This window comes from Ascidiella aspersa, chromosome 7 (assembly GCF_963924565.1).
Source record: "Ascidiella aspersa chromosome 7, kaAscAspe10.2, whole genome shotgun sequence".
Lineage (NCBI taxonomy): Eukaryota > Metazoa > Chordata > Ascidiacea > Phlebobranchia > Ascidiidae > Ascidiella > Ascidiella aspersa.
This window is the reverse complement of record NC_139453.1, coordinates 19,440,252-19,454,904: the sequence shown is the minus strand read 5'-3', so window position 1 is coordinate 19,454,904 and position 14,653 is coordinate 19,440,252. Positions and strand designations below refer to the sequence as shown.

The following is a 14,653-nucleotide window of genomic DNA, read 5'->3' as shown; positions in this document are numbered from 1 at the left end:
GAATAACGTGTCAGTTACGACAAAAAGAGTACTCAAAAAGAGATATTCATGGTAGCAAACTTCCATTTTTTTAAGTTAGTCTTTCGTGCCCCCCTTGAAATCCTTAATGAATTTGGAGGGTGTGCAACCAAGGATTTTTGCACATCTGACGTTTGAAATCCTACCAAATCAATATTTTTTGTCAAATAGTCGTGTACACACTAATTTATTTAAAAAATCTCCAGGTGTTCACATGTCACAGAATGCAGACTTACGTTTTTATTTTAGGTTGTATTGCACAGTATACTAATGAGTTGGCACTGCTTTAAACTAAAAGTTGATATTACAAGATGTATAACAAAATATTCCTTACCAGTGATGTTTTTATCAAACCAGCAAACTTCGTTCACAGGCATTCTACTGGCAAATATTTATTCCACAAAATGTAACAAGCACACAAAAAATACTATGTTAAGCTCATTGTGGGGTAAGTATGTATATTAGTTATAACTGCACAGTCTATTCAGAGTTAACATAAGCACCTGACCAGCCTAGCTTTTCAAGTTTTGGAGTTTGTTTATCACTATTTTTTAGTAAAGTTATACCGTAAGTGGGTGCCATCTGTATTTATATGGTTTCTTTGTTATAGATATACAACTATACTATTTAATATGTAAATAATTCTTTGCAAAAGAGTTTGTTATGGCACTATTAAGTTAACTAAATTATTGCTCTCTAAGCTTTCTAACATGGCACCCCTATTGGCTTGTTATGAATAAATGTAGTCATAGTGTACTGTTATGAATGTTCGCCACTGTAACATGACATACTTTTTGTTTCATTGACTGAAATTGATATTAAACAAAGAAATAAGTCCTAAATGATGTTTTTGGTTTTGTCTGATCAGATGTTTAATTTTATTAGGCAATATAATGACATAAAAATCCAAGTTTGTAAAAATACACCACACTGAACACTTAGTTATGTTAATTGTAACAAAGACTAAAAATGTTAGTGCAAAGATTGTGACCCTAGAGCAGTGTTTCTTCTAATTTTACCAAAGGCTCCATGGAAGAACTTTTTCTACATGGCAGCATCATTGATTTCTAGCCATTTATTTAAATAACCATTTAGACATAACATCTGTCTTTCCTTTAACGTCATGAGAGTTATTTTGGCATACTTTTGATTTTACTAAACCAAAAATATAAAAAAAAAACTCACAAAAATACCAGTGGAAAAGTACTTTTATTTGCACTTATACTAATGTGGGTGCTTTTTCATTTGTTTGTAGCCAACAGCTGGAATAAATCTAATTTTTTTTAAGTAATTTGGACACTTTTAATTAGAACTTAGCATAAATAAAACTCATTTGGGATTTTTTACTTGCACATAGGTCAAGTAAAAACTAAATTGTCCTTTTTCATTCGCACATAGCCTAAATAAAACTCATTTGTGCGCTTGTTTGTATGTAGCTAAAATGTAAACTAAAACTAAAAAAAAATTGGTAAAGAAAAAACTTGGTAGGACAAGTATTATGTTTTAAAAGCCTTGTGAAATAGTGACTGGTGGGTTCAGGAGAAAATGAACGTCAAACATTTGTATGGGAGGTGTGAGATATTTTTTTAACAGTAATGATTGTCAACTTATTTTTTCACATAATCCACCGAACTTTAATTACTATTTCATTTATTTCAATAAAATCATAAAAAAAACTGTTACTCAATCTTTAATTTTGTAGCCTGGAAAATCTCAAGTTTTCTCAAGCCATGTCAAGCACTACGATTACAACAAACCCTTGCTCCTATACCACATCATTGCCAGGTGATTTAGGTATTGTTAAATTGTAAAAATGTATAAATGCATTGTTTTTGTGTTGAACAATTTTGGATAGAAACTACTATTAAACTGGTTAAGGTTGCTAAACTGTTAAGAAAAAACACTATATAACACAAGTATTTAAATATTGATTAGCCATTTTGTTAACTAATGATATGTTAATGTAGCTATGTAGTGTCAAGTGAAAATCATTATTTTTTTTGAGATTCTCAAAGAAAAAAATTAAACTTTGCTTATTTTATTTAACACTTTGCAAGGTGTATGATCAGGAAGTTTCAATCAGTTTATTAGACAATGTTGAATGACTGTAATAATCTCAGAATGAAATGGAAGCAAGTTTGTGCCTAAAGACCCAATTGTTTTTTTTTATATTGTTGGAAGTAAACTTGCCAAAGATATATATATACCACTAAACAAAACACACATATGTTAATGTAAACAAGTGTTTTAATGCTTTGTTTTTTAGATTTCTTGTTTGATGAATTGTACCATTTCCTCAGTAAAGCCTGATGAGTGTTTTATCTTTTGTTCAAATTTAAATATTCTGAGTGTTGTGCAACAGGGATTTAATCTGAATACTATGAAAGCTAAAGAGTATTTTTATAATGCACAAATCAGAATAAATAAACAAAGGGTTGGCTTATTGTCCCAAAAGGTATGTATATTTTAATATTTGTGTATTTTGCTTCAGAGATAAATTTGTTTTGTGAATTGCTAGGACGGAATAAATTGCTAGGAATACTAATATGATGTTGTGTGGGTCTGAAATTGTTTATTTGATCTTATTTCACATATAATTTACCTTATGCAAAATAACTGGATTTTGTCCAATTGTTACTGTAAGAATTGTTACTGTAAGAGTTTATATATTGAAATAGAGAAGTGCTTTAAAATTATTTTTGTAATTTTAAAGGTTTTAACAGATGACTTAGTTGATATCATTCTGAAGATAACTGACAAGGAAGTGACTTTGAGACGAATTTTAATCAACAGTATCAAGAAAACCACAGAAAATAAAACTAAGATATATCAATTGGAGGTTTCAATATGGGACAGTTTTACTGTTACGCGGTTATAGTAGAACATAAATGATTGTTTGCCCTGAGGGTGAAGGATTATTTGTACATGGTATGTGCACCATATCAAGAAATTCTCCATAATATTATTTTCACAAAAGTGGAACAAACACCATATGTTGCTGACACTTCTGATAAAAACAATTACATATGCCTGTTTTTAGCCTTACTGGTAAAAATCCAATGTTATAAATGTATTTTTATTTTTGGCTAAATAACATAATTTCATTTTGTTACTTAGTAAAACTAATGCCTTGACTAGTCTAACCTTTTAATATGAACTTTTCAATATGTATTTAATAGAAAAACCTATTAAATACATCTAAGTTATGCCATATTATGAAACAATCAACGTAAAGTTTTGCGGGTCATGGTCCCGTACCACCTACCCTAGATCTCTCTCTGCATGAAACAACAATATTAACTAAAAGGTAATATCAACATTCTATTAGTTTGAAGGTTTAGTTTAAGGCTGGATTGTTGTGATCGAATTGATATCGTCATTTCTTCTATTTATGTTTTATAAACCAACTCCGGTTATGAATCATAATGACGTTTGATATTGTATTCCTTACGTAGGTAGGCTAATACAATTTTATCATTACATATGAGACAAATTATATAAAAAAATATTTCAATTACAAAATATTTTTCTGTCCATTAGATATATTTTTCTGTTTTGGTCCTGTGATCAAACGAACAGTGATTACAAAAATCTTAAAAACTAATCAACCATTAAGATTTTAATCTTATTTTAGCAGTTTCATAAACATCACAACAAAGAAATAATTAAAACACATGTGCATGACAATGTCACACAAAATCACGAAACCGCATTATTTGTCGCCCAGAGAGTGAATTCGCGTTCCATCTGGCCTATTAAATTTTGGGGATGAGGCTTCCACGTCGACCAATGGTGGTACATGCGGAACATTCTCACATATACTTTCGCCATTGACATACTTTCGCAGAAATGATGAATTTATTTTCATTTCAACCCCCTCATGCTGAATTGTAACTTGACCACTTTCTTCACCGACAACTTTTTAGGTCCTGGATCAAAATTGGTAGAAAGCTTGTTGGTTTTGGGCTGCTTCGCCAAATCTCGATCACCAACTTTTATTCCAAGGAAATTGCCCTTCTTTTCTTGTCAGTGTATAGTTTTCCTTTCAGCTTGTTGCTCCAGTCCCTGTCATGAAACTCTTCTTACGTCACCCTTTGTTCTTGACAAAACTTCGGAAGCTTTGTTCGCATTTCACAACCAAACATTGAGGAATATGAAGAAGCTCCAGTTGATGACTGTGGTGTTGATCTGTACGCCATTAAAAATTTGTTATTCTCAGCCTTCCAATCTTTGTGTTCCAATGAGCCACGGGTTTGCCTTCATTAGAGTTCTGTTTTGCCTCTCCACTTCTCCATTGACCGCATTGCCACTGAGTCAAAACTACACCCAATCCATATGGAAAAGCACGTGCAATTACTCTTGTTGTGCAGTCATTATGAAAATAAGCAAGTGTATCTGCTTTTGCAATTAACTCTTTCAGTCTACAAACACAGTGTCCTGCGCCTTGCCCCATGTAAACTTGACACTTATCTTAGTTAAATCCAAAATGGATCTTGCAATTCAAGATAAATCGTGCAGAATATTGCACCAATCCCATAAAAGTTTTGGGAGGTTGACCATTCTTGATTGCTGCTATTTTTTCTGAACTTGGATTAATTCCCTGCTTGCTCAAATCATGGCCAAAAAACGTGAGTTTAGCTCATAAAGATAATGCTCATAAAGTAACTCTTCCATTGTGGGTAGTGGGTGTCTTTCCCTCACAATAGCTGTATTAGCCTGTCGCATATCCACGGAATTCTTCTCGCAGGCTGCGGCACACGTTGAACTTTATCATTGATATGCAACTTCAACTTGTAGTCTTACAACAGACCAATTCGAGAAAACAGTTTTTGAAATATGGACAAAACATCATCATACACGAGTTCACACAACTTGGGCCCAAGTATAGTAATCATAACACTTCTGCAGTACGCGTTTCCAGCAAGGTGTGACCCTTTCTTTCTGTAACAATGAAATCTGCCTTGCACTCATGAAGACTGTCTTTAGACTTCACATGAGCTGTAAAAGTCCCTAAGGTAGCAAGAGGCCCTTTACCATATGCATACAACATCTTCGCAGACTTTCTGGTTTCTGCTTGAAATTTCTGCTTCTTCGGCCATTCACATGTATCCTTGACTTGTCAATAACATTTGCTGACGACTGAAATCAACCAAAATATGTGGCAAGGTTAACACCACCAATTACCAGTGTCACTGTATAAAACTCTGGTAAAGGTTTCAGACTAAAAACAAATCCATAACCATTTTATTCTTCCTTCTCTATTCCTTTTGTACAGTGTTAGTATTGAAACACCTTTCAGAAGTACAATGTCCCTCATCTCCATTATATTTTGATGGCTTGAAACCATTGGACCAACACTTTGATTTAAGGTGTCCAACTCCACCACATTTAGCACAAGCCTTCTTCTAGCATGGACATATCATATCTTTCTTAAAATGTCCCCTTTGGCCACAAGCAAAACAGGTTTTTCCCTCTTTTCTTGATGTTGAATCAACCTGACGTTTTCCAGTTTTGTAAACAAGTCTTTTTGAAATGACTTAAGTCCCAGTCAAGTCATTCGTAAAATAACTTAAGTCCAAGTCAAGTCTTTTTGAATAAATAACCAGTCCAAGTCATCGGTTGCCCAAGTCAAGTCCCAGTCCAGTCATAATTTGAGCAAATCAATTTCAAGTTCAGCCCTTGTCAAAAAAATAAAACTTTAAATTATGAAAACCGGCAAACTCCTTCGATTATTATGAGCAACTCAAGTAAAAACTAACATAAAAGCAGCTTATTACAAGCAAATTCTTTTATGTGCAAAGATTGGGATAAATAACGCAATTTTATAAATAATTGCTTCATTAAAACAATTTATTTTAACCCAAGTCATTTGTCCAAATGACTTAAGTCAAGTCAAGTCATTTGCCCAAAAGACTTAAGTCAAGTCGAGTCATTTTGCCCGAAAGACTTAAGTCAAGTCATTTAAAAACAGTGACTTAAGTCATTACAACGCTGAGTCGTTTTCCAGGCTTTTCAAGGTAGTTGACTGCCTGACTTCCCTCCATCACTTTCGCTGGGAAATTCATAGCTAAAAATGCTTTGGACATTGACAACACATCTTTAAAAGTTAGTGTATCCTTTCCAGAAACTTTCTACGTAGTGCATTATAATGACATTTATCAATTACTTAATCACGAATTTGGTCATCTGCCTCATTTCTGAAATTGCAAGTAGCTGCACTTTGTCTTAGTCGACATACAAACTGATCAATTGATTCGTCATTTGTTTGGTGCAATTGACAAAACAAATGTCTTTCAAAAGGTATGTTGCACTTTGGTATAAAATACTCATTCAAAACAGTTAAAGTTTCATCATAGGCAGGGACGCCGGAGAGGGGGGGGGCAAGCGCCCCTCCGGCCCTTTGCTAAGGGGGGCAAAAGTGTCCTTTTCATGAAAAATGATATATTGCTTTCACAACGTATTATGCGACGGAAATCATAAAGGGGGTAGGGATTGAGCTACGGAAAAATGCAAAAAAATTCGTAAAATGACATGCTTGACATTTGTTAAAACATTTTTGGTACCATTTTAAGCCAATCTAGAGGGCGTGGCCGCAAAATTTTTTCCGAGGGAATACCCCCGCACCCCCCAATATTTCGGCTCGCTTGCGGTCTATGTTGCCCTTACCAAAAAAGTCGCTCACGCAATAGCCTTGTCCCATTGAAACTTAAGGTCTACAATACTCAACTGGGATGCGACAGGCAAAGTGTGCCCTAAAATGTAACTGCAATTTCCCCTGTAAGTGGCGTAGCTTTTCAAGCAAATCTTACACACATGCTGAAAGGCCAGAGAGGACGTACCAGTTTCAATTTCAACCAAAATCTGTTCCATGGCTTCGTCCAGATCATCATCAGTCCATAATTCGACATCAGACATCGTTGAATTGCTTTCGGTTTTCCAAAAGACACCTATCAATAAAAAAATTGGTCGTTTGCTTCGATCTTCCAACCTTATTTCATTACGCGCGCAAAAAATCAGCTGGTTTTAGGTAATGCAGCCATGCATGACCTTGCAAGGACTACTGATCGTTTAAAAGGCTTTGTGTTCAAGCGTGTTATAGATAGGTGTTGGTCTCATTCACGCTTTTCGGGATTTAATCAAATTTATTTTTGTTGCTGTCCATTACGCGGCACACGGGTACCGGTAGATACTTAAACGTCCATTGTGAGGTTTCAAACCCAAGCGTTATTGGAACGCTTCCTATTGGCTGAAATTTCATGACGTCACAGATGACATTTTAAGTTGTAACAGACGATCAACTGAGCGGCGTACTAGATAATTTATTTTTCTTATAAAGACAAAATGCCAGACATGTATTTTGAACATTTTTTAACTCTTTTAATAGGACACGTCGAGCGGCTGCAATGCTGTCCACCTCCGCAAACTATAATTAGTTAGTCTATTAATTTATTATATTTATTATTAGGCTACATCTAAACCAGGGGTTCTTAACCTTTTTTGTATGTTTTACCCCTTTAACAAAGATGAATATCAGATTTACCCCCCCATTATATAAAATAGTTCTCATCTATTAGAAAAAGGAAAGTAACAAATTACATCAGGTATAATCAGTGCGACGGGTTCCCTTGCGTTTGGCAACGAGTTGTTGTCAAAACATTCCAGTTTGGTCTATTTTTTTCATTTCAGACTGGACAGTTTTGCCTAAAAAACGCCAGTTTTTGCTCATCATAATTGGATGAGAATTTTCAGGTGCCTTTTTAAAGGAGCCGGTTTCATGGTAGGCTACTGTTTAAAAATGTTTCCACGCACGAGACACACTGAGGAACTTAAAGACCATTCTCAATAAAATATGTAAATCTAAAATTAAAATAATTTTTCTGGTACTTTCTCTTCTTTTGGGACACGCCATTTTTAAGATTTCATTTTTTGTTACTTTTACAGACTATAATAATAATCAGTCAATGAGTTCTTTAAAGCCTTAATCATTGGACTAAAAAGATCAACAATAAACTAACTTGGCCAGTTAAGCCGTACCCAGTGACAAAATTAGGCAATCACATGTATAACCAGCACTGAAATTTCAAAAAGTGTATCGGAACTTTCAAAACTGCTCGCAGTCACGTTCTTCAGTGGTCTCCAATCTTTGAAATAAGCGACCCCAATTTAAATAAGATGTAATCAGAATTTACATTGCGACCCCATTTTGGAGACAATTACAGGCAATGTTAAAACAAGTGCTATAGAATGCAGCAGACCGGGCACCTACTTCGCCGGGGAATGTATTCATAATGACAAGTAAAAAATGTTTTAGCGATAAGCCTCTTCGCCTGTTTGTGTTTCTAGGTGAATATGCTTTCTAATTTGGCCTGTGGAATGCAACCTCAGAAAACGCGGATGTTTTACTAGAAATCAACAGCATTTGTTATGATATTACAAATGAGGGACGATTTTAAACATCTCCGTCTACTGTCTACATTTGACTCGCTTGTACATGTAACTTGGTGTGGTTTTAGAAAAAGTGCGACATTTGCTGCGCTAAATCAAAAAACACAAATTTTGTCAAATGTACGTTAACTGATATAGCAGGTCTTTAAGAGCTAAAAACAGCAATTTTTATACCTCATTGCAAAGAAAACTAAATACACAAATCGTACTAAAACATTACGAATACGCTGAGTTATGGCGACCCCACAAAAATTTTAGGCGACCTCACTTGGGGTCGCGACCCACAGGTTGGAGACCACTTCCTTAATCTATGCCGTGACTGCCGAAGGAACGGATTTATTCAAACAGTAAATGGCGTATTAATGAAGTAACTGAAACATAAGGATATTGTCAAGAAACTAAAAAAATGATTAATTAGCGAAGTATAACGTTATCGATACAAGGTGATAAAAAATCATTAGGGTACTAGGCTAGCTTCAAAAAAGCAGTTCTAGGAAACTATGCTACCAATACCTACAGCTGGCACTATTTTTTTTTTCTCGTCAGCTGATGTGGATATTTTGATTTATAGCTAATTTACCCCCTAAAGTGAGGAAATTTACCCCCAGGGGTACATTTACTCCAGGTTAAGAAAGACTGATTTAAACTAAACATTTCCCAGCTGGCCTGGCAAAACCCACTGCAGTGTGTTGTAAATAAGTGCGGTTTGAAACCTGGTTATGAAGAGAGAAATTGCGGCGTGTTTCGAAAAGTGCAGCGACTCAGTGATCACACAAAGTTTAGCGGACGCTCTACAAAAGTGTGATGAGGATGGGCCCTATCTATTAGCAGGTATTTTCCTTTGTTATAAACATCTTTTTAACTTTACCTGTGAGCTTCTTTTTTGCGCTCATCGAAAGCGTGACGTCACAAGTTACGTCAAACCGTGACGTAGTTTCCTACTATATAAACAAAAAAATCCCACGTGCTGCATAAAATATCGCTTTCGTGTAAATTCGGTCTGGTAAACATTAATTTTAAAGGGTGTGTTGAGTCGCACAGCGGCTTCGAGGTAAACTTCTTTTAACAAAATGGGCAAAGACATGTAGGGCATCTAATAGGACAGACTGAGAGTTCTTCCCAACCTTTTTCACTTTGCGACCCACAATGACATATGACCAAACGAATTAAAAACAAATTATTGAGAAAGAAACTCTGACTGCAAGACATCCCTCTTTTTCACTTTTAGGTGGTATCTGTCTAGGTGCCTCTTAAGCTTCGATACATTTCAACAGTGTCATTTGTAAAATAACTCAAGTCCAAGTCGAGTCTTTTCGAATAAATAACAAGTATAACAAATGAATAACAAATCCCAGTCCAAGTCCAAGTCATCGGTTGAGTCTTAATCAAGTCATAATTAGAGAAAGTCAACTCTTTAATGACATCAAAATAAAACGTTAAAGTATTAAAACTGGTGAACTCGTCCAATTATGAGCAATAACTCGGGTAAAAAGCAATATTAAAGAATCATATGGCAAGTAAATTGTTTTATGCGCAAAACTTAATATCCCAATTTTATAATGAAAAATGATTAATAAAACACATTGCAATTGCAAAACTAGTCATTTGTTGGAAAGACTCACGCCAAGTCAAATAATTTGTTCAAAAGACCTACGCAAGTCAAGTCATTTTGTCCAAAAGACTTCAGTCAAGTCAAGCAATTTGTTATTACAACACTGCTTGTCAATGACGCGTTCGACAATATCTTTGCACACTCAAAACATTGTGGTTTTGGCTCAAAGTCATTTCCTGCCTTAATAAAACCATGTTTGATGTAATCAGAGTCATATTTTATTATTGCAACTTTCGTAGATTGTCTCTTTTTACCATTTACTTGTTAGTTTTTCTTTTCAATAAACTATCATTTTTGTGACTATAAGAAGAACAACAGCATTAGAGATTTCAAGTAGATTACATTAACAATTTAAAATGCAACTAATTTGGAAATAAGATTAACAGTTAATAACCTGTATCTTTACTACTGGGCGTGCGTTGCGCGCTGAAATAGTTAATGCGATACAACACATCTAATTGTTACGATTTGTTAAATTGTTGCATAAATGTAGCTTAATAATAATGCAAAATATCTCCCGATCTAATAGAAAACTGTATCATTTAGATTTCCTTCACGACTCACTGGTTGGGAACAGGGCCGGATTAAGGGTATCTGTAGGCCTAAGGCTAATTACCAGGGAAGGGCCTAATTTTGCAAACGAAGCTACAAAAGTAGTAAAAATACATACATAAAAAATTAAAATTATTTTCCTCAAAAATAACACAAACATTATATAAACATGTAATAAATGTAATTAAGTGTCATAGACTCATAGTGTAGGGGAGATGTGGGACCAGTGGATCACTTTTGACGTTTTTGCATCTGCAGGTTTTATTTGCGTCGTAAAATAGGATTTAGAGACCGTAACGTGAAGTTTAATCTACCCTTCAACATACCATAGCATTTAACTCAAAATGTAAGAAGAGAAAAGTTGAATAAATGCAGCTACTTTCTAATTATTTAACAAATCATTTAGCCAATCTTGCCACTCGCAAACGTACGATTATGCGTAAAACTTTGCGATAAAATGTAAAAAAGGATACAATATTCTACTTTGAACATCCCCACTTGCGATTAAATCAAAAAACGTGTCAGAAAATTAATTACAAAACGTTACAAGAAAGGTCATAATTAAAATGACAAATTAAGTTAACAGGCAAATTTTATAAATAAAGACACTTGTGTAGTTGGGTTATGCAAACTACGACCTAGCTAGAGAGTTATCCCCGTGGCCCCCCAATGACCTCTCCGTGGTTGAGAAACCCTGTTCTAGATTCTAGAACAAAATACAAATTGTATTAGATGACATAATTCCTTTTTTTCCTCAAAAATCGTTTTATTCTTTCAAATATTCGAATATCTATTTTAAATGAAAAGAGGGAAAAAGCTGTCACTGGTCCCTATGATCCACTGGTCCTACATCACCCCTATTACAATGTAGTCTATATTTAAAATTACATTTTCCTTACCTTACAGATAGCAACGTACTAGGTTAGTTCACACTAAACGCGTTTTGCTTCTAGCGTTGGCGCCTGGCGTTCAACGCTAGCGTCGTCCAGTTCACACATAACGCGTTGCGAGCGTTAACGGCAAATTTCCTCGCTCCTAACCGAAAGCGTCAAAATTGAACTGTTTCAACTTTCGCAACCGTAAGCGTTTTTTTCTAAAACGTGAACCAACCTTATGAATGATGTCATTGAATTTTTTTCAAACCTCTAACAACATCACTATCTATGCTTTAAAGGGACTCCAGCCATAAGACCGAAATAAGAACAACATCAACGTCGCAATAAAACACACTTCTGAATATGACCAAAATAGGACCAATACCTAATGGTCGTAGTACCGTCTAAATTGATATAAAGTTCAAAACCCGTCAGAATAAGAAATGGCCAGAATCATGCCTAAACAACCAGGGAGTCGAACCGGAACCGAACCGGAACTTTATGAACCGGTTTTGGGTCAATTTTTTCCGAACCTGAACCGGTTTTAACAAGATTTTAAGGAGCCGAACCGGAACTGAACCGAATAATTTGAAAGTACCTGAACCTGTAAACAAAAGCGGTTCGCTCCAGTATGACGTCACAACTTCTATTTTAGAGAGTCAAGTTACGCCCTGTTCGAAATTGTATGAAAAAATATGAATATTGAATGAAAAAATTGTTGATTGTTTATTTTTTAGATATTTCAATAATGAGTTACTGTTTTTTTTTTCAATAAGTCACGTAACTTACAATGACTTACAATTCGAAGATTATTCCCTACATTTATCGACCCACATTTTGAGATTTAACGCAAATTATATTGTATCTGAACCGGAACTTTATAAACCGGTTTTGAAATAACGATGGTTGAACCGGAACTGAACCGGCACTTTCAAATTCTTCCGAACCGAAATCGGAACTGAACCGGATTCCGAAAAAATCCTTGAACCCGAACCGAACCTGAACCGGAAAAGTCAAACGGTTCGACTCCCTGTAAACAACACTTCCTAACCTCAAACCTTACCCCTAATTACATCACTAACTCCCCTAATAATTTAACCCCTACCCGTTTTTTAACCCCGCCCATTACCCACCAATAACCCCAAATAGGGCCAAAAATCCAATGCAAAAACAGCGGCGCCCTAATGGCGCAGGTCAAACTAGGACGTCCAAACGTCGTCACCAAAAACGACCGATGCCAGACCTAACACAGTGCCCGACCCATACCCTCTCCCTACCGTTTTAGGCGTTATTTTGGCCATTTAGGCAACATTACGATGAATTTAGGACGTATTTTGACAAACTTGGGTCTTATTCAGACGATTTTGATCTTATTCTGTACTGGACAGTGATCTGCGTATTTGGCTTTATTATGTCATTGGTCTTAATACTATCGGTTTATAGATTTTTCTGCTTTAGGTATTGTTGCTTTAGGTTTTATTGTGTGTTCCCCTTAAAAGTTATAGCACAGAACATAGATAGTTCTTAACTCGTTTGCAGCATAAATGAAACGATTTATTTATCTACTCACACACAATTAAAGGCACATATTGAATCGACTCAGTCATTCGTTTTTAAGCAAAAATTGTAAGCCTCTTGTACTGGTACTAGATCTGTATCACTATTAGCCTTACAAAAACTTAACCTTAAAAAATTAGGGGCCGAATTTTTTCAGGGCCTAAGGCTATAGCCTTATTAGCCTATTGGTTTGAAGGTATAGATGTAGTTGATAATGAGTACCGGTACTCATTTAATTGCCTTTTGTGCCTCGATGTACAAAACTTACAATTACAATGCAGATACTGCATTCAAATTGAATTGTTCATCTTCTGCTTCATACTTGACTGGTTTGGTTCAACAGTAGAACAACTTGTAATTTGATCCTGATAACTGGACATATTCGATACTGATCTTCATAACTACGAATTGAATATCCCCTATCTGGTTCAGTCACAAAAGCACTCGAGTTTGCTGTCTGAGTAAAAGCCATTGTATATTGATTGAACACGCTATTTATAGACGAGAATCAGTTAACAAAATTTCTGTGAACAAAAAAGGATTTACGTCATTAATTCTTACAATATCTAACAAAAGGTCACGTGACAAGGGCGGTTCCCTCAAAACCTTTTTACACTTATTTCTGACGCGAAACATACAATTTTTACGTCAAAATGCGATTGCGAAACGTACTCTGACTTCAGTCAAATCACAACAGTTGAATATCACACGACCGGGGCAACTAATTTATGTTTACACCGCGGCGTGTATCGGCGTTTTGAAAACATATGCTAAAACGGATGTGAACGTTATAGAAAATGCCTTGACGCATAAAAATTGGTGTCAAAATGTATCGTTTGCACATTCGCTGCAAAATGACGCAAACATTGAAATACGGTTGCAATAAATCTAGGCAACGGAATTTTACCGAAAACTTTCCGTTACGACACAGCGATTAAAACAAAAATTCTCTGTAGCAAAACAACAATTAACAAAGTGGCTGCTATAGAGGATAAAGACGACAAACGAGCGAGGCGAATATGGTAGCCTTCGAGTAAATAAAGAAAGCACAAAAAGCAAAAATGTAAAAAAATAAACTGGGAGGCGAAAACATATGTGTTACGATGAGGACGACTGCTTATAATACGGGAAAAAGGCGTGAAAAATAATCAACAATGTAAGCAAAAATGTAAGCAAAGATGATAAGAACGAGCGAAATAAGTAGGAAGAGAATTCTAGGGGCCTAAATACTAAAATGAAAATCTCCAAATCTGGGCCCAGAGTTCATTTTCTAGAAATAGTGGTAAGGGGCACAGGGGGAGTTCCCCTGGATCTTGGAGTGGTATGGTCATAGCAGTGCCTATGTATAAGCAATGGTCACAGTATACCGGAATTGCGAAAAGTACGTTACAACAACAGCCTCGTGAATGAAAAAAATTTTTGTATTTCTAAAACAGCCACAAAACTACATTTGTGAGTTTTTAACGAAACAATCTGCTCAACAGGTCTTAAAACACTTGTATATTTCTTTCGAATGCAAACGATTCCAGTAATACATAGGGTAATGATTAATAATATACCCTTTTAAAAAATATTTATTTACTCCTAGCGGATT

General features: G+C 35.3%; 1 protein-coding gene and 1 pseudogene across 1 annotated transcript; one reads left to right on the top strand and one right to left on the bottom strand.

Annotated features, from left to right (window-relative positions):
• Window positions 1-271: 271 nt before the first annotated feature.
• On the top strand, window positions 272-3,093 carry LOC146138174 (uncharacterized). The gene is made up of 4 exons (XM_083394286.1): window positions 272-466; window positions 1,721-1,803; window positions 2,285-2,473; window positions 2,732-3,093. The coding sequence occupies exons 1-4, from the start codon at window positions 289-291 to the stop codon at window positions 2,894-2,896; spliced, it is 615 nt and encodes a 204-aa protein (XP_083250412.1). The 5' UTR covers window positions 272-288; the 3' UTR covers window positions 2,897-3,093.
• A 1,914-nt stretch (window positions 3,094-5,007) lies between these two features.
• On the bottom strand, window positions 5,008-6,933 carry LOC146138173 (uncharacterized; annotated as a pseudogene).
• Window positions 6,934-14,653: the final 7,720 nt, after the last annotated feature.

Bases quoted from the DNA above. Each gene is read 5' to 3' on its own strand.
- LOC146138174 (XM_083394286.1), top strand. From the start codon at position 289: ATGAGTTGGCACTGCTTTAAACTAAAAGTTGATATTACAAGATGTATA. The intron at 1,804-2,284 runs GTGATTTAGGTA...TTTGTTTTTTAG, and splicing joins CTATACCACATCATTGCCAG to ATTTCTTGTTTGATGAATTG. The intron at 2,474-2,731 runs GTATGTATATTT...GTAATTTTAAAG, and splicing joins TTGGCTTATTGTCCCAAAAG to GTTTTAACAGATGACTTAGT.